Consider the following 24,702-nt stretch of genomic DNA (forward strand, 5'->3'; position numbering starts at 1 on the left):
AAGCCACCTGGGAGACACACCAAACATGTGGAAGAAGGTGCTCTGGTCACATGAAACCAAAATACAACTTTTTGCCCACAATGCAAAACGATATGTTTGGCGTAAAAGCAACACAGCTCATCACCCTCAGCACACCATCCCCACTGTCACACATGGTGGTGGCAGCATCATGGTTTGGGCCTGCTTTTCTTCAGCAGGGACAGGGAAGATGGTTAAAATTGAGGGGAAGATGGATGCAGCCAAATACAGGACCATTCTGGATGAAAACCTGTTGGAGTCTGCAAAAGACCTGAAACTGGGACAGAGATTTATCTTCCAACAAGACAATGATCCCAAACATACAGCAAAATCTACAAAGGAATGGTTCACAAATAAACGTATCCAGGTGTTAGAATGGCCAAGTCAAAGTCCAGAGCTGAATCCAATCGAGAATCTGTTGAAAGAGCTGAAAACTTCTGTTCACAAACGCTCTCCATCCAACCTCACTGAGCTCCAGCTGTTTTGCAAGGAAGAATGAAATTCTTGCCCAGTCTCTCAATGTGCAAAACTGATAGAGACACCCCAAGCGACTTGCAGCTGTAATCGCAGCAAAAGGCGGCTCTACAAAGTATTAACGCAAGGGGGCCGAATACTTTTGTACGCCCCACTTTTCATTTTTTTATTAGTTAAAAAAGTTTCAAAAATCCAATAGATTTCGTTCCACTTCACAATTGTGTCCCACTTGTTGGTGATTCTTCACAAAAAATAAACATTTTATATCTTTATGTTTGAAGCCTGAAATGTGGCAAAAGGTTGAAAAGTTCAAGGGGGTGAATACTTTCGCAAGGCACTGTATATTTAGCCGATTGTCAGAAGGAGCTCCTGTGTAGAGATGAGGGCAGCTGACTGGATTTAGCAGACTGGTTACAAACGCCTGAAGAAGGGGAGTCAATACCCCAAAACGTGTTGTATCCGACGCTCAAGAGAGATTCTAAACAAACTTCCAAGTTCTTAGTAGGTGCTCCTAACTACATACCCAGGATATGGTCTTCAGATGAGAGATTCCTCCATCCTGATCATAGGGGAAGGAACTTCACCAGGTCATTGCTCGGTCATCATGGGGTCCTCATTTCCAAGAAGTCCGCCCCCTTTTTGTGAACTTGGATTCCACATATCTACGTAGGTTCCTCCAGATAGCAGCATGCTTGGTCCACAGTCTGGGTTCTCGACTGGTGAGATCAGGGGGTGGGTGTTTTGTCTGGGATCTTGCACCCGGCCCCAATGGGGCACTTTGTACATCTGCAATGTCTACAAAATCTTCCCGAAGGCTAACTTTAGGACGTGGGGGGAGCGGGGAGGATTTGGCCACTAGAGTCCCTTTAGGTTCCCCTCATACATGCCCAGAGAATTCAGCGTTTTCTGGTGTATTCTGTCGCCCTGCTGTCACCAGAGGCATTGCTAAAGGGGGTGCGGACCGCACCCGGGTGACACCTGCTAGAGGGATGACACCAAATAGGAAGTGATATCCGACCACAATGTTGTCACCCCCATTAGGGCCAGATGAATGGAGACGCTATTGGAGTTGCAGCTCCAGTTCCCTACCTTAATATAGGCCCAGCCACCTAAAAACTTTCCCCTGGCACCAGCAATGCCCAGTGTCTATTAAAATTAATTAGTTAGCTTAGCATTCTAGCAACCAATCAAGTGCAAGCATAGGCCCTGGCAGAGGAGGAGGATGTAAGTTCCTCCTCCCTGTTCCACCTCAGAGTGTCCCGACTCCCGGTTTCTGCCCTGTAGACAATGGAACCAACTAAGGGGAGGGGGACTCACCGGGAATCAGGACTGAGGACATGTCACTGTCTGGTAAGGAGAGAGTGGGGGAGGAGGGGCACAGACTCTGGCAGTGTGAGCGTGGCATGGAGCAGCCAGGGAGTGGGTCTTCTGCAGGGCAATCATGCTCAGTCATGTTGTGTGGGGGGCATTGGGGAGCAGCCTAAAAATGGGATACTAGCCTGCTATGCTGGGATTTGTAGTCCCATGGAGGGGAGGGCAATGCTCAGCTTAAACACACTGGGGGGGGGGGGGGGGTTGCATATAAAAGGTAAAAGACTCTGCTGTGAGGGGGCTGCCATGGTTGACCTACCACCCTTCTAGAAATACTTATCGTCTGGCACACTAGTTTAAAGGGGAACTCGGCAGACCCAGGGGTAAAGGGGAACTCGGCAGACCCAGGGGTAAAGGGGAACTCGGCAGACCCTGGGGTAAAGGGGAACTCGGCAGACCCTGGGGTAAAGGGGATGAAGTAAGTGGAATCTCAGTAGAGATAAAGTAACCAGAGACCCCCCCCCCCCTCACATCAGAGGACCCCCTTGCATCAAAGCCCATCCCTTACATGAGAGGCCCCCCCCCCTTACATCACAGTCTGTAGAGATCCCTCTTGATTATTGGGAGGGCTGTGACAACCAACCCTAGTGACACCACTGTCTGTCACACGCTGGGTTCTGATGCCGCCATCTTCTATAATGAAGTGGTCAGTGGGCCGGGGGCTTTTGTCTGGGTTCTCGCACCAGATGAAGGAGCCTCTGTACCTGCACAGCCTGTCCAAAATGGTCCCAAAGCCTCCTGAGATGAGACAAATATCGCAGGAGGCGTTGGGAATGGGCTAGCAGTGCAGAACAGGTTTGTTTCTGGAGTAAAAAATGCCATCACTGGTTGTATTACATAGGGAAGAGGGGGAGGGGGTGTTAAAACTCTTAAAGAGGGTGAAGTTCTGCTTTACCGACTGTGCTACAAGACACACATAAACCTCAGGACAAAGAGGGGAAAAAAACACACTTCTGCTGCGGACAGTTTGTACAAATATTTTTTTAAAGCTGAACTCCGATCAGGAGAAAGAGAATGCAGAAAAGGAGAAATCCATCTCTGGAAGGAGCGACCCAAACCTTCCAGTATGAAGGGTCTATTCTTTATATACAGGTTCAGATGAGGGAGGACCCAGAGAAGACAATCACAGCAACACACACAGAGAAAACCAACAAAGTTTATTAAAAGCAACGCAGAGATAGATTACAGATGAGCGGGAAGAGGGACTGAATGGCGGATGGTTATATACAAGATGTGATCAGACGCCAGGATATGGAATTCTGCAACCAAAAGAGTTACATGTACACCAATTATACAGAGAGAGCGAGGATCCGGAGGACAGATCAGGGGGGAGGACAGAGTCTGAGGATCCGGAGGACAGATCAGGGGGGAGGACAGAGTCTGAGGATCCGGAGGACAGATCAGGGGGGAGGACAGAGTCTGAGGATCCGGAGGACAGATCAGGGGGGAGGACAGAGTCTGAGGATCCGGAGGACAGATCAGGGGGGAGGACAGAGTCTGAGGATCCGGAGGACAGATCAGGGGGGAGGACAGAGTCTGAGGTCCTCCAGGTGACGTCAGTAGGAAACGCACTGAGGCTTCATCACCGACCACTAAACGTCTTGTGCTCCTCAATGGAGGTTCCATAATAATTCCATGTGTCCGCATTCCATGCGTCCGCACTCCGTACGAATTTTAGAGCATATCATGCGTGGTTTTTTTATTTTTTTTGCTCTTCTTTAAAGAGAATTTGCTGTTTCTTTGTATATCCAATCCTGTTCCATCATCGGCCAATGAGAAATAATCACAGACTTTGTTCTTTAGAGTTTATTGTAGTTACTGAAAAGAGGATTTTAAATACAAACTTAGCCATCAAAACACAGCGAATGCACGCAGGTCTGGGCGCTGCAAATCACAGCAAAAAACAGTCAGTATCATCAATGACCCTGGGAACTGCGGGGGCGGGACTATGTGCATAGCTGCCCAAGCTAAGAGAACACACAGCATCATCAATGACCCGGGGAACTGCATGGGTGGGACTATTCTCGTGGATTGGGCAGCTGGGAACTGTGTGGGCGGGACTAAGCCCATACCTGACCAATCGAAGAGAGCAGTATCATCAACAACCCGCGGAACTGCATGTGCGGGACTATGCACATAGCTGCCCAATCCAAGAGAACAGCATCATCAATGATCCGGGGAACCGGGTGGGCAGGACTATGTTCATAACCGCCCAATGCAAAAAGACAGTATCAATCACCCTGGGAACTACGGGGTGGGACTACGTGCTCATTGATTGGGCAGTTATTGCGCAAAAAGTATCATAAATGACCCGGGGAACTGCGTGGGCAGGGCCATGTGCATAGCTGCCCAATCCAAGAGAACACACAGTATCAATCAATGATCCAGGGGACTGTAAGGGGCTGAACTATGTGCATGTCCTCCAATCCAGGAAACAGAATGGACAGCATCATCAATAACCCGGGAGACTGCAAGGGGTGGGACTATATGCAAAGCTTTCCAATCCAGAAAAGAAAACAGGCAGCATCATCACTGTCCCAAAGGACTGCAGGAGGCGGGACTTTGTCCATAGCCATCCAATCCAGGAGGAGAATCAGACTTCCCATTAAAGTGCTAGAAGAGAGAATTTACAGACTGATGGGATGGTCAGTGGCACCCCGCGGGGGCCGTCCTTCCTGCGTCTTCATCTATATGGCGGATGTCCGGCGAGGTCGCCAGGCTCTGTGGGGTCTCCGATGAAGCCGTCAGTAGGTCAGCGTCTTGTGTGGATTATTTATATGGAAATATAGAAAGAGGACACATTCGGTATGTACCATATTTATATATACAGCAGAATGCAGATAATGCACTTCGGGGAAAGAGGCTCCGCCTACACCTGATCACGCAGGCGCGCCAACCGCTGCGACAGCTCGTCCTGCAACACAAACCAAAGTCAGTTCTATCCAATCACATACCTGGTGATACATTTATAAGTAATCTTCCATGACAGCACACAGGAGAGAGATCCGCCCCTAAATAGGAAACACAAACCCCTCCCCCTTCTTCCCCAACACCCCTGAGGACTTTAAAGGAGATCAGTCAGCTGACTATCCTCAGCCATTCTCCAAGGTGGCACAGGATGAGAAGAAGCCCATTAGACCCAGGCTGACTGCTAAGTGAAGAGGGCCAGAAGACACCCTCCCCCGCCCTGGGGTCATGCCATGCTGGGGCTATAAATGGAGGATTCTGACTCACCTGTCCAGCGGATCCGGGTTGTCCTGCACCAATCTATTGTTCAGGTGCGACATCCCGGGTCCCACGCCACATCAAGGTCTTCTACAGCCAGTTGCCCCTTCCCCATTGAGCCTGCCTGACCCCAGTGATGAGTGTAGCTCCACCCCCTGGCCACTCTGTGAATGGGCACCCTGGGATACAGTGAGATTATTCCAGGGGGGCTGCCAGTGCATCATCAGGAGGGCATTTGTCCGGGTTCTTGCACCTGCCCCATTGATGAGGCACCCCTGTACATGCTGGAGATCACCCCAAAGCCTGCTGGGATGACAAATATCTCAGGAGGCTTAGGGAAGAGAGAGGTTGTGATGGGTGGGGGGGGGGGGGGGGGCACCTAGAATTGCAAAACAGGTTTGTTATCCTCGCCCAGCTCCCACCTCCAGATGTAAAAGTTCAAAGTGCGCTCCCTGCCCATGAGCTGTGACCTGCCTCCTAGGTTGCAGGCCCCGGCCTTTCTGCCCCCCTTCAGCTGAAGGGCCTAAAAAAAGCTGCCCCTTCCGCCCCAACCTTGCGTCTGAGACATCCATATACTCACAGTATACACAGCTCCTGACATGATCAGAGAACAGATCTACAGCACTCCGCTCTGACATTTACAGAAAATAATACCGCCACTGACCTACAGAACCACGCGGCCGCCTCCTCCGCCCCACCAAACCACACGCGCGCGCCTCCTCCGCCCCACCAAACCACGCGCCCGCCTCCTCCGCCCCACCAAACCACCAAACCACGCGCCCGCCCTCCTCCGCCCCACCAAACCACGCGCCCGCCCTCCTCCGCCCCACCAAACCACGCGCCCGCCCTCCTCCGCCCCACCAAACCACGCGCCCGCCCTCCTCCGCCCCACCAAACCACGCGCCCGGCCTCCTCCGCCCCACCAAACCACGCGCCCGGCCTCCTCCGCCCCACCAAACCACGCGCCCGCCTCCTCCGCCCCACCAAACCACGCGCCCGCCTCCTCCGCCCCACCAAACCACGCGCCCGCCTCCTCCGCCCCACCAAACCACGCTCCCGCCTCCTCCGCCCCACCAAACCACGCTCCCGCCTCCTCCGCCCCACCAAACCACGCTCCCGCCTCCTCCGCCCCACCAAACCACGCTCGGGCCTCCTCCGCCCCACCAAACCACGCGCGGGCCTCCTCCGCACCACCAAACCACGCGCCCGCCTCCTCCGCCCCACCAAACCACGCGCCCGCCTCCTCCGCCCCACCAAACCACGCGCCCGCCTCCTCCGCCCCACCAAACCACGCGCCCGCCTCCTCCGTCCCACCAAACCACGCTCGGGCCTCCTCCGCACCACCAAACCACGCGCCCGCCTCCTCCGCCCCACCAAACCACGCGCCCGCCTCCTCCGCCCCACCAAACCACGCGCCCGCCTCCTCCGCCCCACCAAACCACGCGCCCGCCTCCTCCGCCCCACCAAACCACGCGCCCGCCTCCTCCGCCCCACCAAACCACGCGCCCGCCTCCTCCGCCCCACCAAACCACGCGCCTGCTTTCTCCGCCCCACTCCTATGTGTGAGGTGCCTGTGCACACCTGACTAAATACATGAACAGGGGGTGATGATGTTTGGGGGGGGGGGGGGGGGATTTCTTGTCTGGTGGGCGGAGTCAAGTCCCTCCTCCATGAGGAAGGAAGAGGTGTGTCACCTGTTCTGTAGAAGCTACGCTGGTCCCTACAGATCCCGTCTGTCCCTGAGGAAGCTCCATATTCAGGTCCAGTCTGCAAACACAGAGAGACAACATGTGAGTGACAATCAGCCAATCAGATCAGGAAGTGCACTGCACACTGACAGCTGCAATCTGGGCATTGGCTGGGACCAAAAAACAGACAGTTCTTATTTCAGACACTTTGTAACAATTTTATACAGAGATAATATACATTGTATATATGGGAACTCCAGAAGGATAACTGATCTTATCTCAGCAGATAGCAGCATGCAGGCTGCACTGTCTGTACACAAGAGGATCTACAAATCTGAACATGAACGCTGTAGGGGGTCTCCAATGCAGGACCCCCTACAGGAGATTAGGGGGGGAGGAGTTATATGTAGGAGTCTCTGATTCTGTGGGGGGTCTCCAATGCTGCTTCTGTATAGATGGACATTATATGAGGTGTGTAGGGAGACCCCCGAATGGAATAGGGGGAGGGGTCTGGGAGCCCCAATTCTGTAGGGGGAAGGGAGCTGTAGAGGGGACCCAATTCTGTAGGGGGAGGGGAGCTGTAGATGAGCCCCAATTCTGTAGGGGGAGGGGAGCTGTAGAGGGGACCCAATTCTGTAGGGGGAGGGGAGCTGTAGAGGGGCCCCAATTCTGTAGGGGGAGGGGAGCTGTAGAGGGGCCCCAATTCTGTAGGGGGAGGGTACGGGGGCTGTGGAGGATCATTTCTGTGGGGGGGTCTCTAATGTTGCCCCTGGAGGGAAGGACATTATTCAAGGTGTGTAGAGAGAGAGACCCCCTAATAGAATAGGGGGAGGGGTCTGGAAGCTGTAAAGGGGGGCACCTGTGTGGATGGACATTATATATGTTGTGGGGAGGAGATTGGACCCCCTTACGGGGGGGGGGGGAATTGGAGGACTTTGAGCTGTATGGGGGGGGGGGGGGGGTCTGAGATTATTACACACCCCTAAATAAAAGGACCCCCCATCCAGCCAGAGGGTTTCCAGCCCCCACACTGGGAGGGATAGAGAGGAGGGAGACCTCCAGAGAGATGGTGGGGGAGGGGAAATGACGGATCGGCTTCTTATTCAGAAGAATGACTCACCCGGCTTCATCCGCCATCTCCTGTAATAGATTGTCCACCTGACCCTGAAATGAGAAAGACGAACGTTCCTTACCGATCCCTCCTCTATATCTACACACCACAAACTACATACAGAGATCAGGCACTACATACAGAGATCAGGCAGAGATCAGGCACTACATACAGAGATCAGGCACTACATATAGAGATCAGGCACTACATACAGAGATCAGGCAGAGATCAGGCACTCCATACAGAGATCAGGCAGAGATCAGGCACTACATACAGAGATCAGGCAGAGATCAGGCACTACATATAGAGATCAGGCACTACATACAGAGATCAGGCAGAGATCAGGCACTACATATAGAGATCAGGCAGAGATCAGGAACTACATACAGAGATCAGGCAGAGATCAGGAACTACATACAGAGATCAGGCAGAGATCAGGAACTACATACAGAGATCAGGCAGACAGACACTCTTCTGACAAGATTAGACTTTACCTGTGGGGTAGTCAGTGTTGTTGTGTTGCTCATGGTGTCCTCCATCTGTTGTGTCTGAACATCGAGGGTCTCAAACTGATGTTCAAATTTGTCCATTAAGGCGGAGATCTATGATGAAGGGAAGTCGGGATGTGATCTCCAGAGATACAAAACAATCTTTAAACACAAGAGAATTTCCTCGGGACCAACTCACCTTCTCCAGGTTCATACTCTTCAATGTGGCGTCCATCGATTTCACCACCCCGGCCATCGACTTTGTGACCTGGAAGAGAGGAGACAAGAAAGAGGATGAATCACAAATGAAGGAGGTCCCGATTCCTCTATATCAGTGATTCTCAACCAGGGTTCCTCCAGAGGTTGTAGGGGTTCCTCCACAGGTTGTAGGGGTTCCTTCAGTAATGGGCAATTTCTGCCTCTCAGATAAGTTCCCAATCATGCCATTGATCTTTTTAGCCATCTGTAAGGAGGTAATTCTTCCCCAATGACCACAAGTGTGAGGACCGTTCTTCCCAACGACCATCACACTAATGTATCATGAGTTGTTTATTTCTAGAGGGGTCACCAGCAGGAGGAAGGAGGTCCTGATTCCTCTATATAGATCTTTATATCACTAGAGGGGTCACCAGCAGGAGGAAGGGGGTCCTGATTCCTCTATATAGATCTTTATATCACTAGAGGGGTCACCAGCAGGAGGAAGGAGGTCCTGATTCCTCTATATAGATCTTTATATCACTAGAGGGATCACCAGCAGGAGGAAGGAGGTCCCGATTCCTCTATATAGATCTTTATATCACTAGAGGGGTCACCAGCAGGAGGAAGGAGGTCCCGATTCCTCTATATAGATCTTTATATCACTAGAGGGGTCACCGGCAGGAGGAAGGAGGTCCTGATTCCTCTATATAGATCTTTATATCACTAGAGGGGTCACCGGCAGGAGGGAGGAGGTCCTGATTCCTCTATATAGATCTTTATATCACTAGAGGGATCACCAGCGGGAGGAAGGAGGTCCTGATTCCTCTATATAGATCTTTATATCACTAGAGGGGTCACCAGCAGGAGGAAGGAGGTCCTGATTCCTCTATATAGATCTTTATATCACTAGAGGGATCACCAGGAGGTGGAAGGAGGTCCTGACCCCGATGGAGGGTGTCTTATAGTCGATCTGAGCTGTCTGTCGGATTCTCTAACATTCCCAATATACACAGGGTCCTCCTAGCCGCCATCTTGGAGACTTCTCACGGGTCCCCTTGGGCTGTATCCAGCCTCATCATACATTACTTATTTACTTCCTCTCCTATTACTGCGGAAAGTGATACAATCTCAGACTTCACATCCCTCCGGGGAATCCACATACTTTCCGAGAATCAACAATTTACAATCGGCAGCAAACTGTAAGACGGGAAGATTGTGGTTGGGACAGACAATTCCACCATCCGCACTGCCATAAACGTCACCATAAAGCTTCCCCAACAGCTGCCACTTTATAGGAGAGCGCACAGCCATCTGTTGTGTTTGTAGATGTAGCAGAAATGTATCTGATGTGATCCTGAGGGGAAGATTATTTCCGGCGCACACACAGCTTGATCACACGGTGATTTCAGGACTTGCCGCATTGTTCATGGACAGGCACTGAATATACAGCTGTATGCCCGGGGCACCGACACACACCTGCCAGATGATTGTCACCGAGAAAACCGCTGTAACAAACGTCCCACACCCCGCCTGAGCGCTTTCATCAAACACTGCTTCCTTCCAGTCTGAATATCGATATTCCAACCGCTCACAACCACAAAACAAGGCAATACTCGTTTGGTTGCTGAACATGGACTGAACTGATTTGAGATGACACACAAATGTATACAGCAGGATGACAATACAAACTGTAATCAGAAACCTAATTAACATGATTTCATAATCATTTACCCGGACAGGTGACTCAGATATGACCTTTCAGGGTAGACTTGTCATCTGACTCGCAACTTACAATACAGAAGTAGAAACGCATCCCCCAATAGTTTGCTAGGAGACAAAAAGGTGTGTTAACGAGACAATAGACTATTGGGTGAAAGACCCGGGCTTTCCAGATCCCATTAATCAGCATTCCTTTCACATACATCTGTCCACTGAGTGCCAAGCTGGCACAGACCATCATGGCCTTCTTAAAGTGATTTTTTTTTTTTTTTTTTTAAATAAACAAAGCTTTACAAACATGTTATACTTACCTTCACTGTGCAGCTCGTTTTGCACAGAGTGGCCCCGAACCTTCTCTTCTGGGGTCCCCCAATAGAAAGGATGAACCCCCGCTCCAAAGTAATCCTCGAGGACTGAAGCTCTGTCTCCTATTGATGAGCCCCGGGTGCTAACCATTACACACCATGAGCAAACAAGCAGGACAAAACTCTGGATACGAGTAAGCGCGGATTACAGCGCGAAACACGTCAACATTTTCCTGTACCCCGTTATTCTCTTGCTGTGGATTTTTTTTATATTGTTTTGATGTGACCCACGTTGTTTTAATTAAAGATGGGATTTCAAGTCTTTCCAGTGTGCGGCTATCCAGAGTTTTGTCCTGCTTGTTTGCTCATTCTGGGGTCCCCTGGCGGCTCTTGCGGCTCCTTCCCACATCAGGTAACCCGGAGGAGAAGCGTTCTCCCGTGGGGGGGTTACCTTGCGGGTGTGCTCCAGAGTCCTGCATTGGCACCCATCGACGCGAATGCCAGACTCGGCCCCGCCCCCACATCATTGGATTAGATTGACAGCAGCGGGAGCCAATGGCTGTGCTGCTATCAGTCTATCCAATCAAGTGCTGAGAACCCCGGGCAGAGGGACAGAGCATCCTCGCTGTTGGAATTTCCAGGGCTCAGGTAAGTGAAAACGGGGGGGGGGGCGCCGATGACGGACAGAAGTTTTCACACCTTAATGCATAGGATGCACGAGGGTTTACAACCCCTTTAATAATGTCCTTTTGCATTACATAACAGAACATCTTCCTAAAAATGTGTGGAGCTCCCCCAAATGCCACGGCCCATAGACTGTATGCAAGAGGCTGGCATCCAGTCCCCTCCAAAAGCCCCTGCCCCGGGTGAGTGTCACATTTCTCCCCCATCCAAAAGTTGACCAACAAGATCCCGGACCCCCACCTGGTCTGGACATGCGTTAGTCGTGCAGAGGGAACTCACAGTCTGCCCGCATGATCTCCTTTCTTGGCTGCAAGGAATAGTTGACCTTGGTAGGTGTGGGGCCGAGGTCATTGACTCTGTCCGGCTGCCAGAGCTTTAGCTGGGCATTTAACATTCTGGGGCTCAGTTTGCTGCTGGGCCGAGGGGCCGATCGCCCCGGCTCCCTGAAGCTGTAGAGACACTGTAGGTGCTAGGGAGAGGCCAGAGGCGCTCTGCCCTGTTGCCAGTGATTGAGCTGGGGGTAGAAGCTTTACTACATCGGCTTGTCGCTGGAGAGAGGGGCCGACTGCCCCAGATCCCTGGAACTCCACAGTTTTCTGCCGGTGCTGGGCAGAGGTTGGCAGCACTCTGCCCTGTTGCCAGCACTTCTGCTGGGGACTCCACATCATCCACTCTGGCTAACCATTGGGACAGGAGGCTGTATTCCTCCACTCCCGAACTGTGTAGCTGCCATCGGGGAGGTGAGCCGGCTGCTTCCTCTTCCGTTATCTGGCTGCTGGGACATGTCTCTGGTATTGTCTCTCAGGTGCACGGATCTTTGCTGGGGAGGAAAGACCGCTTCCTCCACCCTGGCCGACTGTTGGGGAAGGAAGAGATGAAAACCTCCTCTCCCTGGATCCTGATCTGCTGCTGGGAAGTGACCGCCACCTTCTCACCCTGAGCCTCCGGAACTGCCACAGATGTGGGGCAGAGGTCTTGGATCCTCTGTCCGGTGGCCAGCGCTTCAGCTGGGGAGGTTCCTTGTAGCTCCAGATTCTGCTGTTGGTGCTGGGCAGAGCTCCGTGATGTTCTGCCCTGATGCTCTTCTGCTGGAGGCTCACTCTGTTCTTCCTCAGCAGAAAAGTCAATTAAAAACACAAGTCTCTGGAATTGCTGAAAATCCAGGGCACGGGTTGGCTGCCCTTGTGCCCAGTGCCATCACTTTGGCAGGTGACTCATAATCTATAACATCCTCTGATGATCGGTCAATGAAATCCATACATTCTGTGGCTGGAGAGATGAGCCGACTGCTCCATCTCCGGACCCTCATCCAGAACAGACGCATTCCTCCATCCAAGACCATCCCGCAGGATCATCAAGGTCAGTCAGCACTTGCTGCATCCACCATAAGACCTCCGCATCCATAGCTGTGGGGGCAGGTGGGCAAAGCACACTGTTACTCTGCCACATTGCCGACTCTTCAGCCAGGATTTCAGAGTTGTCAGCTGGTATTTCCCGATAGTCCCAGGCAAAGGGAGCCCAGCCCTGGTACTGAGCAGAGTCTAGCAGCCGTCTGTAGGCGATCTCCAGCTCCCATTCCTGATTGGCTAGAAACTCCAAATCTTCCAGTGCCCATGGAACTTCTGCGACATTCAGCATCCGTTCCGTTGTATTCCAAGATTTCTTCCAAATGCCACTCCAAATCACTCCCAAAGTCAGGGTCCTGTGACAGCCTTTCTAACAGCCTCAGGCCACCGTAGCCAAAGCCTTCTGCTGGGGTGTCGTCCGCTGTCCACGGGCATACGTGGGCTACATACCAGCAGAGGGCTCTGTAGCTCTCGTCCAACCGCATCTCCTCCTGGACCAGCCTGGTTAACTCAGCTTTCTATTCCTTAAAGTGGGGTACCCCCTAAAAAAAAAATATTAAAAGTCAGCAGCTACAAATACTGCAGCTGCTGGCTTTTAATAATCGGACACTTACCTGTCCCGGGTTCCAGCGATGCGGGGGAACGAAGCCCCCCCCTCGCTCCCCGCTCCGCTCGCGGCGCCGTCATGCATACTGTGGGCACCCGGCTGTGGCTTCACAGCCGGGCACCCACTGCGCATGCGCGAGCGGCGCAGGGCGCCGTGATACGCCGTACAGTCACCTGGGACACGTGGCAGGTCCCAGGTGAATGTGCGGCGCGAGGGGAAGTGATGTCACCAGCCCGGGCAATGAAGAAGGCAGACTACGAGGGACCCCCTAGCAACCGGTATTTAGAGGTGAGTAAAAATTTTTTTTTTTGCCAATTATTTTTTTTGATTTTTTTAAAGAATTTTAAGTAGTTTTATTTTTTGGGGGGCAACTCCACTTTAAGCGGTTGTTCCCCCCCAAAAACACCATTCACACTTTCGTACTGCGACCAGAACCTTTCCTGGAAGGAGGAGAATTTTTCCCTGGTGGTGCTGCTCACAGGCTAGCACTTCTTTCCCAGAGGACAGAATCAAACCATCCCAGCAGGACCTGCTCTGATACCGACCTCTGTGCTGTATCTGCATCTCACCCAAACTTCTTCCGAATTCCTCTTCCATGGTGGCTGTTATCTGTACCTCTCCTCCTCTCCTAATATCCGGACCTTGGAGGTTTGGATGTCCCACTGCAGAAAGCGTCCCACTGCTTGTCACTAATGTAACGAAACGTCCCACACTCTGCTTGAGTGCTTTCCTCACATACCACTTCCCCCCTGAATATAAATATCAAATATGCCAACTGCTAACAACCACAGAACAAGACAATACTCGCTTGGTTGCTGAACATGAACTGCTTTGAGATGACACACAAATACTGTATATACACAGCAGGATGACAACACAAAAACTGTAACCAGAAACCTAATTAACATGGATTTCAAATCAGCATTCCTTTCACATACATTTGTCCACGGAGTCCCAAGCTGGCAGAGACCATCAGGGCCTCCTTAATAATGTCCTTTTGCATTACATAACAGAATATCTTCCTAAATGCTTGTAGCTCCCTCAAATGCCAGGGCCCATAGTCGGTATATATCAGTCCTCCCTATGACACCATGCAGCACCCACAGATCTACATTTTAAAAATGGTTACTTAAAAATAAAATATTTTTTTCTTGTCGAGTTTAACTTTGATATAGGTTTTTTTTTTTTTTTTTTTTTTTTTTATGTAGATCTGTGGGTGGTGCATGGTGACATAGGGAGGACTGAGATTACCCCCTCCTATGTCATGGGCTTTCTGGATCTCAAGTCCAAGCAAGCAGTCATAGTATATCATAAGCTCACGTTTGTATTGGAAAAATCCATCGGATCAATGCTGGTGTGCACACTCACTGTGCAGTCACTACAGTGTTTCTCGGCCTGGGTCTCCAACGAATAAACGTGGTACCGCCCATGCTCTCTGCTCTGCCGACGTCTGTTCCGGTATCAGCGCCATTTGCATTCCACACTGGTTCCGACGGCTTCTCCTCTGATCCAGGCTACATCCCGGGGACACCCGAAAAATTGCGGTAATCCACTCTGCAGATCACGCACGTGGGGGGTGGGTTTGGGGCTGAATCGAGATCATGATTCCATATACAAATTAATCAAGGAGCCCTACAAGAGGCTAGCATTCAGTCCCCTCCAAAAGCCTCTTCCCAGGGTGAGTGTCACAAACGTCATCTTGAGAACATTATAAAGAATTCTGGGACTTTCAGGCGCTCCCATCAATATACAACATAAATCCTCAAGCATTGATTGGAATGTTACAGAACTATAGAAGAATTCATTGATATTTACAATGAATGCAAAACAGCAACTTAACATAGTTCCACCTAACAATCTATACCCCACCAGTCATAGCTCCATGCCCTTGTCTTCCAGTGCTTTATTATCTGGAGCCAATATCAATAGTGGTGGTGGGGGCAATATCCGACACGTTTATCAGAGCATTGGACTAATTTAAGAAAATGAAGGGATTGCTATAGCTCTACAACAGCATTCTTCGACCAGGGCTCCTCCAGAGGTTGCCAAGGGTTTCTCAAGCTTTGACCAATTTACCTCCCATCCAAAAGGTGTCCACATAGCTTGGAGTCAACCCCACTTGGAAAACCCAGTATCACCACACCAACCTTTCTGACCAACCTTTCCAAACCAGGGTTTAATGGTACCCTAGGGTTCCCCCAGAGGTTCCCTGAGCTGTGACTAATTGACCTACCATCTAAAAGGTTGCCGCATAGTTCCAGGGGTCAACGCATTTTGGAAGAACCAGTGAAATGGCACCAATAATCTTTCTGATCAGTCATTCCCAACCAGGGTTCAGTGGAACCTTTGGGTTTCTCCAGAGTTTTCTAAGGGTTTCATGACCTGTGGCTGCCTTCATAGTTCCAGGGTCAACACTACTTGGAAGAACCAGTGATATAGCACCAATAATCTTCTTTCTGATCAGCCATTTCCAACCAGGGTTCCTCCAAAGGCGGCTAGGGGGGGGTTCCTTGAGATGTGACTAATTGACTTCCTATCTGAAGGTGCCTGCACTGTTCCAGGGTCAACACCACTCGGAAGAACCAATGGTATGGCACCAATAATCTTTCTGATCAGCCAATACCATCTAGGGTTCCTCCAGAGGTTGCTAAGGGTTCCTTGTGTTGTGGCTGCATTCATAGTTTTGGGGGTCAACACCACTTGGAGAAACCCGTGGAATGGCACTAATAAATTGTTCTGACCAGCCATGGTTTCATGGAACCTTCTGGTTCCCCCAGAGGTTGCTAGAGGTCCCTTGAGCTGTGGCTGCCTTCATAGTTCCAGGGTCAACACTACTTGTAAAAAATAGTGGAATGACACCAATAATCTTGCTGATCAGCCATTTCCCACCAGGGTACTTCCAGAGGTGGCTAGGTATTGCTTGATCTGTGAATAATTGACCTCCTATCTGAAGGTGCCTGCACAGTTTCAGAGTCAACACCACTTGAAAGAACCAGTAGTACGGCGCCAATAATCTTTCTGATCAGCCATTTCCAACCAGGGTTCTGTGGAGCCCTAGCTTTCCTCCAGAGGTTGCTAAGGGTCCCTTGAGTTGTGGCTTCCTTTATAGTTCCAGGGTCACCACCACTTGGAAGAACCAGTGGCATGGCAAAAAATATTTGTGATCAACCATTCCCAACCAGGGTTTCATGGAACCTCAGGGTTCCCCCAGACATTGCTAGAGTTTCCTTGAAACAAAAAAGGTCCATGCTGCTCACAGGTGAGCCAGCTCCCCCAGCACGACTTCCTTACTGCAGAGGGTGTTCACCCAGTCACACCCGAAGCAACAACAAAAGGAAAATCCAGATGGCTGCACACCAAACCAAACCAGATCCAAATGGTTTTATTCACATAAAACCCATGAAGAACATAAAGAGCGCGACATGTACAAGCAAGGGAAGAGCATCTTACGTTTTATGTTGCCCCCCCCACATAAATCTGGGGGCAACACCACTGGGAAGAACCAGTGGTCATTCTGACCGGCCATTGCCAACCAGGCTTCCTCTTGGGTTGGTTTACAATTATTGTGAAATAGCAGAAGTTCTTCATTATAGTAACAGCAAATCACATACATGGATTGGCTTCAACTGGTCATACCGGGGTTATGGCTGCAGCTGGGAGACTTTTTTTTTAAACAACTTGAGACACACCCTCAATGACCTCCCAATTGGTGTATCATCACAGCGCTCACATATCCCCTCCCTCCAGCTGCCACTTAAAAAATTAAATGTATTTATCAGAAGGTGGAAAGAAGGCAAATCTAACACTTGAAATGCAAACAAAAACACCAAGTGGCGCTAAACAAAATCCACACTGTTGAATATCAGTGTGCTATAATACCCAACGTGAAAAAATGTGCATACAAAGATGATCAACAATACAATAAATAATGATGAAATAGCAGCAAAAAATGACAATCAAATAGAAATATGCAGTCAGAAAACTCATACAAATTTTCACGTTGGGTATTATAGCACACTGATATTCAACAGTGTGGATTTTGTTTAGCGACTTTTTTTTTAGCCAGAGATGCGATTTCATCTAAAAGCAATCCTAAAAAGTAAGTTGAGCTTTGGCGCTAAAACCTTATTAGTGTACTAAAAATATGAATGCTAATACTCTGCAAGGTTAAACGAAACCTAATGTAGAAATTTCCCAAACTACACTATATGCGTAATATTAAACAAATTGCGTGAGATGAAAAAATGTGAATGAAATGTGTGTCTGTTATCTTACAACATAAACATGCACAAGTGTAGTGAAAAATACAGTTAATCTATCACAACTAAAAATATATATATATATATAACAACTAAAAATATGGGTGCTTTAGTGAAAAGTGCTTTTGCTCACATATGTGAGCCAATGATTATGCTCCAAAAGTGACAATCAGAAAAGCATTGTGAAAATACCAAGTAAAAACACCAAAAAAATCATATAATGTCCAATTAAAAATATTTTATAATGTCCAACTAAAAATATTGGTTCAAAGTCGCATCATCTAGTTGCTGTAAAAACGCATAAAACTTTTATCAGATAAGGAAGGTGAAGCAAGGTGACTGGTGTAAAAGGGTTGGATTCCTTTCCGGTGCGCCACTCTGTGTTAGAGAAGAAATATATATATGCGCTCACCAGACATCAAACCCTCAATGGGTTAACCAAGCAGTCACAGTATGAGCCACTGTGCAGCTCTCTCAGGGCTCTGCCTCCGCTGTGATGTGGAGATATTTTGCACTCTTCCTTCCGTGAATGATCCGTTTAGCGTTTATGCATAAAGGGAAACAGAAGTACAGCCATAGTGCAATACTGTTGTATAAACGTACTTGTTTATTAAAATCAGGTTACTCACAAAATCCGAAAAGACAAATCGCTATGAAATTGGTTGCGCCGGCGTTACTGCTTGAATAGCAGTGTAAGGTGCACGTCCTAGGCCACGCCCTACGCGTTTCGTCAGAGCGACGTCATCTGGAGCCTCCAGATGACGTCGCTCTGACGAAACGCGTAGGGCGTGGCCTAGGACGTGCACCTTACACTGCTATTCAAGCAGTAACGCCGGCGCAACCAATTTCATAGCGATTTGTCTTTTCGGATTTTGTGAGTAACCTGATTTTAATAAACAAGTACGTTTATACAACAGTATTGCACTATGGCTGTACTTCTGTTTCCCTTTATGCATAAACGCTAAACGGATCATTCACGGAAGGAAGAGTGCAAAATATCTCCACATCACAGCGGAGGCAGAGCCCTGAGAGAGCTGCACAGTGGCTCATACTGTGACTGCTTGGTTAACCCATTGAGGGTTTGATGTCTGGTGAGCGCATATATATATTTCTTCTCTAACACAGAGTGGCGCACCGGAAAGGAATCCAACCCTTTTACACCAGTCACCTTGCTTCACCTTCCTTATCTGATAAAAGTTTTATGCGTTTTTACAGCAACTAGATGATGCGACTTTGAACCAATATTTTTAGTTGGACATTATAAAATATTTTTAATTGGACATTATATGATTTTTTTGGTGTTTTTACTTGGTATTTTCACAATGCTTTTCTGATTGTCACTTTTGGAGCATAATCATTGGCTCACATATGTGAGCAAAAGCACTTTTCACTAAAGCACCCATATTTTTAGTTGTTATATATATATATATATTTTTAGTTGTGATAGATTAACTGTATTTTTCACTACACTTGTGCATGTTTATGTTGTAAGATAACAGACACACATTTCATTCACATTTTTTCATCTCACGCAATTTGTTTAATATTACGCATATAGTGTAGTTTGGGAAATTTCTACATTAGGTTTCGTTTAACCTTGCAGAGTATTAGCATTCATATTTTTAGTACACTAATAAGGTTTTAGCGCCAAAGCTCAACTTACTTTTCAGATTTCCAGCCTATTCCCATTTAGAGGGATAGGTTTCAAGCACAGGCAGCTTTAACCCCTCATAGTTCACTTTATTGTATTTCAAACTTGTCTAGTGAACAGGTAAATTTGTCCATAGCGCAATCTTATTTTTTCTTATTGTAAAAGCAATCCTAGCAGGTAATTAGCCACTGGGGGAGGAACACCATAATACAAAAATATGTCATAAAATAAATAATATAAAAATAAAACAATTGTCGGGCGCCCCGTCCGGGAAGCGGTATTACTGATGGAAGCACTCGAGCAGAGTTTGGGATTGGATCCATCACAATTGGTGGCAGCAGTGGGATGTCCGAGGTACAGTACCAAGGACATCGAGTAGGCAGTGGACAATGACCCGAGCCTGCTAAGATTGAGGCCGTTCCCAAGTGGCCAACCCTCCCCCCCCCCCCCCCGTACTAAAACCCAGGTCCTGGCATTCCTCAGCACAGCTGGGCACTATAGGAAGTTTGTCCTGCAATATAGTTCCATTGCTAAGCCCCTGACTAGGAAGCCCCGACAGGTACTGTGGTCCCCAGAGTGTGAAGCTGCTTTCCAACAATTAAAGAATGCACCAACTTCAGCTCCTGTTCTAGCTGCCCCTGACCCAACCAAAGGTTTTTGTGTCCACACAGATGCCTCTACATTCGGGCTGGGGGCAGTACTAAGCCAAGTAGGACCTGATAGCAGTGAGCACCCAGTGGCCTCCATCAGTCGGAAGCTGCTACCCAGGGAAGCCGGTTATGCAGCTGCGGAGAAGGAGTGTTTGGCGCTGGTGTGGGGCTCTCAAGAAATTCCAACCTCATCTCTACAGACGATCTTTTATGGTGCTCACCGACTACAATCCATTAATCTGGGATAATCGGATCTCCGGGGACAATGGATGTTTGTTATGATGGAGCCTCACAATGTTACCATCCAGTATCGGCCAGGAAAGCGGAATGGGAACGCCGATGGACTTTCCCGGCAAACTGAACTACAAGACTCTCCCGGACAGCCCCAAGCTGACCCGTGGTGGATGTAGTTGGGCCTGCTGGACTATGGGACGGGGGATTGGTATTGTTATATTCATCTTTTTCTTGTCACATTGACCTCTGGAGACCGACTGTCTGCTCACCGGGGCTACCTTAAGTGCTGGGGTAATTAGCATGTTAATTATACAATTGTCTTTTAAGTTGTTGCTAGAGGGGCGGGGGGGGGGGGGGGGGGTATCCATGAGCAGACCTACCTCGTTATCTACCCCCTTGTGTAAAACGTGTATAAAAAGGCTGGATTCTGTCCAATAAATCAGTCAAGACTCTACAAGCCATTCCCGACTAGACTTGTATTTAATGGAGCTATAATAATATATCTCTGCTGGTCAGACTGGAGGGAGCGGGATATACCGAAGGAAGGATCCGTCACAGGCGCCCCGTCCCTCAGTGGTGCGGGCATACGCGGGTCGCACAATCATTATATATATATAAACAAGTTTGTAACACATTTGAGGATCGCTGTGAAGAGTCTAGGGAGATTGATACTTCATGCGGCCGACATTAGTACCGATATCAGATAGAATTTAAGATAAAACAGAAGGTACATGAGGGGGTCTCCCTCTGTGGGGGGAGGGGGTCTCGCTCTGTGGGGAGGGGGGGCAGAATTCAGGAACACCCCATCATTTATACCCCGCATGGGGCACCCGGCTCACCTTGCCCATAGTGACCGCTGTCTGCACTCTCGCCGCTACCGCGTCCACTCTGGCGCTCATCCGCAGGAAGTTTATACCCTGATTCCTTCTGCCGGGATGGCGTTCTCGGCGTGTATGCGGGCGACCTCCGTGTTCCCCTTCTGAATCGCCTGCAGAGAGGAAGAGCGACAAAAACATCACATTATCCCGGGCGACACCCGGCTATGAATAATAATTATTATAAAAATAATAAGAATCATAATAAAAGTGTCCGATACCGGACTATGAATAATACTAACAAGAAAGAAAAAAAGAAGGAGAAGAAAACAGAAAAAGAAAGAAGAGAAAGAAGAGTGTCCGATACACGACTATGAATAATTATAATAATATATATATATATATATATATATATTTCTAAATAATAAAATTATATATAATATTAATAATAATAAATAATCGGAGGCTGTCGGGAAGGGAGGAGGGATGGTGAAGAACACAGAACCCGGTGGGGAAGTCTGAGCCGTGTAGTGTCTGCCCCTCCCCCCAGGCAGTGATGCTTTGTGGGAATGGAGAATACCAGAGATTGTGGGGGTGTGTGTGGGCGGGGTTATATGTGTGCGGGGGTTGTGTATGGACGGGGTGTGTGGATGGGGTGTGTGTGGGCAGGGGGTTGTGTGTGGGTGGGGTGTGTGTGAGGGCAGGGGGTGTGGGAGGGCAGGGTGTGTGCGTGGGTGGGCCGTGTGTGAGGGCAGGGGTGTGGGAGGGGTGTGTGTGCGTGGGTGGGCGTGTGTGCGGGTAGGGGTTTGTTTGGGGCGGGGGGGTGGGTGTGTGGTGGGCGGGGCGGTGTGTGCGGGTAGGGGTTTGTTGGGGCGGGCGGTGTGTGGGTTGTGTGTGTGGGGCGGTGCGTGGGTGTGTGTGTGGTGGGCGGGGCGGGGCGTGGGTTGTGTGTGTGTGGTGGGCGGGGCGTGGTGTTGTGTGTGTGTGGTGGGCGGGGCGGTGCGTGGGTTGTGTGTGTGGTGGGCGGGGCGGGGCGTGGGTTGTGTGTGTGTGGTGGGCGGGGCGTGGGTTGTGTGTGTGTGGTGGGCGGTGTGTGGGTTGTGTGTGTGTGGTGGGCGGGGCGGTGTGTGGGTTGTGTGTGTGGTGGGCGGGGCGGTGTGTGGGTTGTGTGTGTGGTGGGTGGTGTGTGGGTTGTGTGTGTGGTGGGCGGTGTGTGGGTTGTGTGTGTGGTGGGCGGGGCGGTGTGTGGGTTGTGTGTGTGGTGGGCGGGGCGGTGTGTGGGTGTGTGTGTGGTGGGCGGGGCGGTGTGTGGGTTGTGTGTGTGGTGGGCGGGGTAGTGTGTGTGTGCGGTGGGCGGGGCACCTCTATATGGGAGATTTGGGGGTTGCCCGTTTTCGGACCTTCTTGATTTTGGCTTTCTCGGTCTTCTCCTCCTTCTCACATTTCTTGGCGTTCCGGTGAAGTTCTTTGGCCGCGAACTTCAGGTTGAAGAGGTTTTCTGGAGGAGGAGTTGAGGATCGGAGACACAGAATGGAGGAGGAATCCTGAGGACAGACATGACGGGATCCCGCCATAACACTTCCTGTCCTCTGGGGGGAGACAATGCTCACTTACTGTGCAGGACTACAGAACACCCTCCCCTTTCCTCTTCTCCACAACATAGGGGAAGGGGTCCTGTAGTCCACAGAACAATGGAACTGATAACAGAGAGCACAATAATTGATCAGACAATCCCCCCCCCCCCCCCCCCGATTTTCCCTCCCCCGAGCTGACTTCTAATCCTCCCATCCCTATCACTACACTGAGCGTTCAGTATAACCCCCTCCCCCCCCCCCCCCTTATTTGTGCACAGGTGTATCGGCTCCTCTGATTTCGCCGCACACTGCGAGCTTCTCACCACGTGCATCAGACGAAAGATACAGAACATCAGAGGATCTTTTATGATCTCCATAGAGATGGTTCCATCGATCGCTCCGTCTTCTCAGGATATTCCGGAAACACAATCTACCCAAATGTAAAGAAATCCCCACGACGCCCCTCCCCCTCCCATCCCCCACCCATCCCCCTCCATCCCCCCTCCCATCCCCCCTCCATCCACGCCCATCCCCCCTCCAGACCACGTTTTGTGATTCGGCGCTGCGTCACTTTGACAATTGCGCGGTCATGTGACGCGGCTCCCAAACAAAACTGACGTCCTTTTTCCCCACCAATAGAACTTTCTTCTGGTGGGATTTGATCTCCTCTGCGCTTTTTATTTATCGCGCTATAAACACAAAAAGAGCGACGATTTTGAAAAAAAAAAAACACATTATTTGTACATTTTGCTATAATATCCCCAATATATATATAAATATATGACGTAATCTTCTACATATTTTTGGTAAAATAAGAAAATAAATAATAATAATCGCAATAAGCGTTTATTGATTGGTTTGTACAAAATTACGGCGGAATATATTTTCGGGTCGATCGACAATTATACAACGATCAGTGCTATAAAAATGCATTGATTACTGTATAAACGTGACTGGCAGGGAAGGGGGTAATCAAGGGGTTAAGTGTGTCCTAGGGAGTGATTCTAATGGAAGGGGGAGGGGACTGTGTAGGGGGAGGAGATCGATGTATAAACAGAGGATCGGTCTCCCCTCAGAGAACCGGTTCTCCATGTGCCCCGAGCGATCGTAGGACTCCGGCGGTGATCGCAACCGGCAGGCGCTCACCTCAGCTCCGGGGACGAGCGGGGGGCGCGCCCCTAGTGGCCAAAAAAGGAAGCAACGCAAAACACAACGGCGATTGGCGCAGCCGAGTCATCAACTGCGGCGGCTTCTCACGGGGGCGGCGGAATTGTTTTCAATCAGCAAATCAGGCTCCAGGATCTCCATATAAGGAAACCGGATGGGAATCCTTGTGGCTTTATAGGCGGCTCCCTACTGCGCATGCACAAAGCACACCGCATTCTGAATGGCCGGCGCTGGGGGAAGGAGGAGGAGGGGGGGTACCTGTCACAACCAGGAGGCAGACAAGCCTTGTGGGTGGAGCTCCACTTTAACAACCAATCAGTGCTCTGTCAGTGCGCCTCCCCGCTGAATGTAAGGAAAAGAATCACCGACATAAAAAAAATAAAAAATCAGGGAAGTCCTATAGATCTATAGCCAGTTTCCAGGGAGGGGGGGGGGGATGTATAGCCTGTTCCCGAGGGGGGGGTCTATAGCCGGTTCCCCGGGGGGGACTAATAGCTGGTTTCCCAGGGGGGGGGGGGGTCTATAGCCGGTTTCCCGGGGGGGGGGTCTATAGCCGGTTTCCCGGAGGGGTGGGGGGAGTCTATAGCCGGTGTCCCGGAGGGGTGGGGGGGAGTCTATAGCCGGTGTCCCGGAGGGGTGGGGGGGAGGTCTATAGCCGGTGTCCCGGAGGGGTGGGGGGAGGGTCTATAGCCGGTGTCCCGGAGGGGTGGGGGGAGGGTCTATAGCCGGTGTCCCGGGGGGGGTCTATAGCCGGTGTCCCCGGGGGGGTCTATAGCCGGTGTCCCGGGGGGGGTCTATAGCCGGTGTCCCGGGGGGTCTATAGCCGGTGTCCCGGGGGGGTGGGGGGGTCTATAGCCGGTTTCCCGGGGGGGGGGGGGTCTATAGCCGGTGTCCCGGAGGGGTGGGGGGGGGGTCTATAGCCGGTGTCCCGGAGGGGTGGGGTCTATAGCCGGTGTCCCGGGAGGGGTGGGGGAGGGTCTATAGCCGGTGTCCCGGAGGGGTGGGGGAGGGTCTATAGGCCGGTGTCCCGGAGGGGTGGGGGAGGGTCTATAGCCGGTGTCCCGGAGGGGTGGGGGAGGGTCTATAGCCGGTGTTCCGGAGGGGTGGGGGGGATCTAT

General features: G+C 50.4%; 1 protein-coding gene and 1 long non-coding RNA gene across 2 annotated transcripts; both read right to left on the reverse strand.

Moving 5' to 3' along the window:
• Positions 1–2,999: 2,999 nt before the first annotated feature.
• Positions 3,000–22,432, reverse strand: CHMP1B (charged multivesicular body protein 1B). Its single transcript, XM_077463239.1, is given in 8 exon segments — positions 3,000–4,777; positions 6,783–6,855; positions 7,897–7,940; positions 8,382–8,489; positions 8,575–8,643; positions 20,868–20,960; positions 20,963–21,016; positions 22,244–22,432. Coding segments are annotated over 8 exon segments (660 nt in total). The 5' UTR covers positions 22,418–22,432; the 3' UTR covers positions 3,000–4,732.
• Positions 10,572–17,346, reverse strand: LOC143941204 (uncharacterized). Its single transcript, XR_013263999.1, has 2 exons — positions 13,612–17,346; positions 10,572–13,151 (listed from the first exon to the last, which is right to left on the reverse strand). It is a non-coding gene; the product is annotated as an uncharacterized LOC143941204 (long non-coding RNA).
• Positions 22,433–24,702: the final 2,270 nt, after the last annotated feature.

This window comes from Lithobates pipiens, unplaced genomic scaffold (genome assembly GCF_037356315.1).
Source record: "Lithobates pipiens isolate NorthernLeopardFrog02 unplaced genomic scaffold, aLitPip1_a1.2 Scaffold_3, whole genome shotgun sequence".
Classification (NCBI taxonomy): Eukaryota; Metazoa; Chordata; class Amphibia; order Anura; family Ranidae; genus Lithobates; species Lithobates pipiens.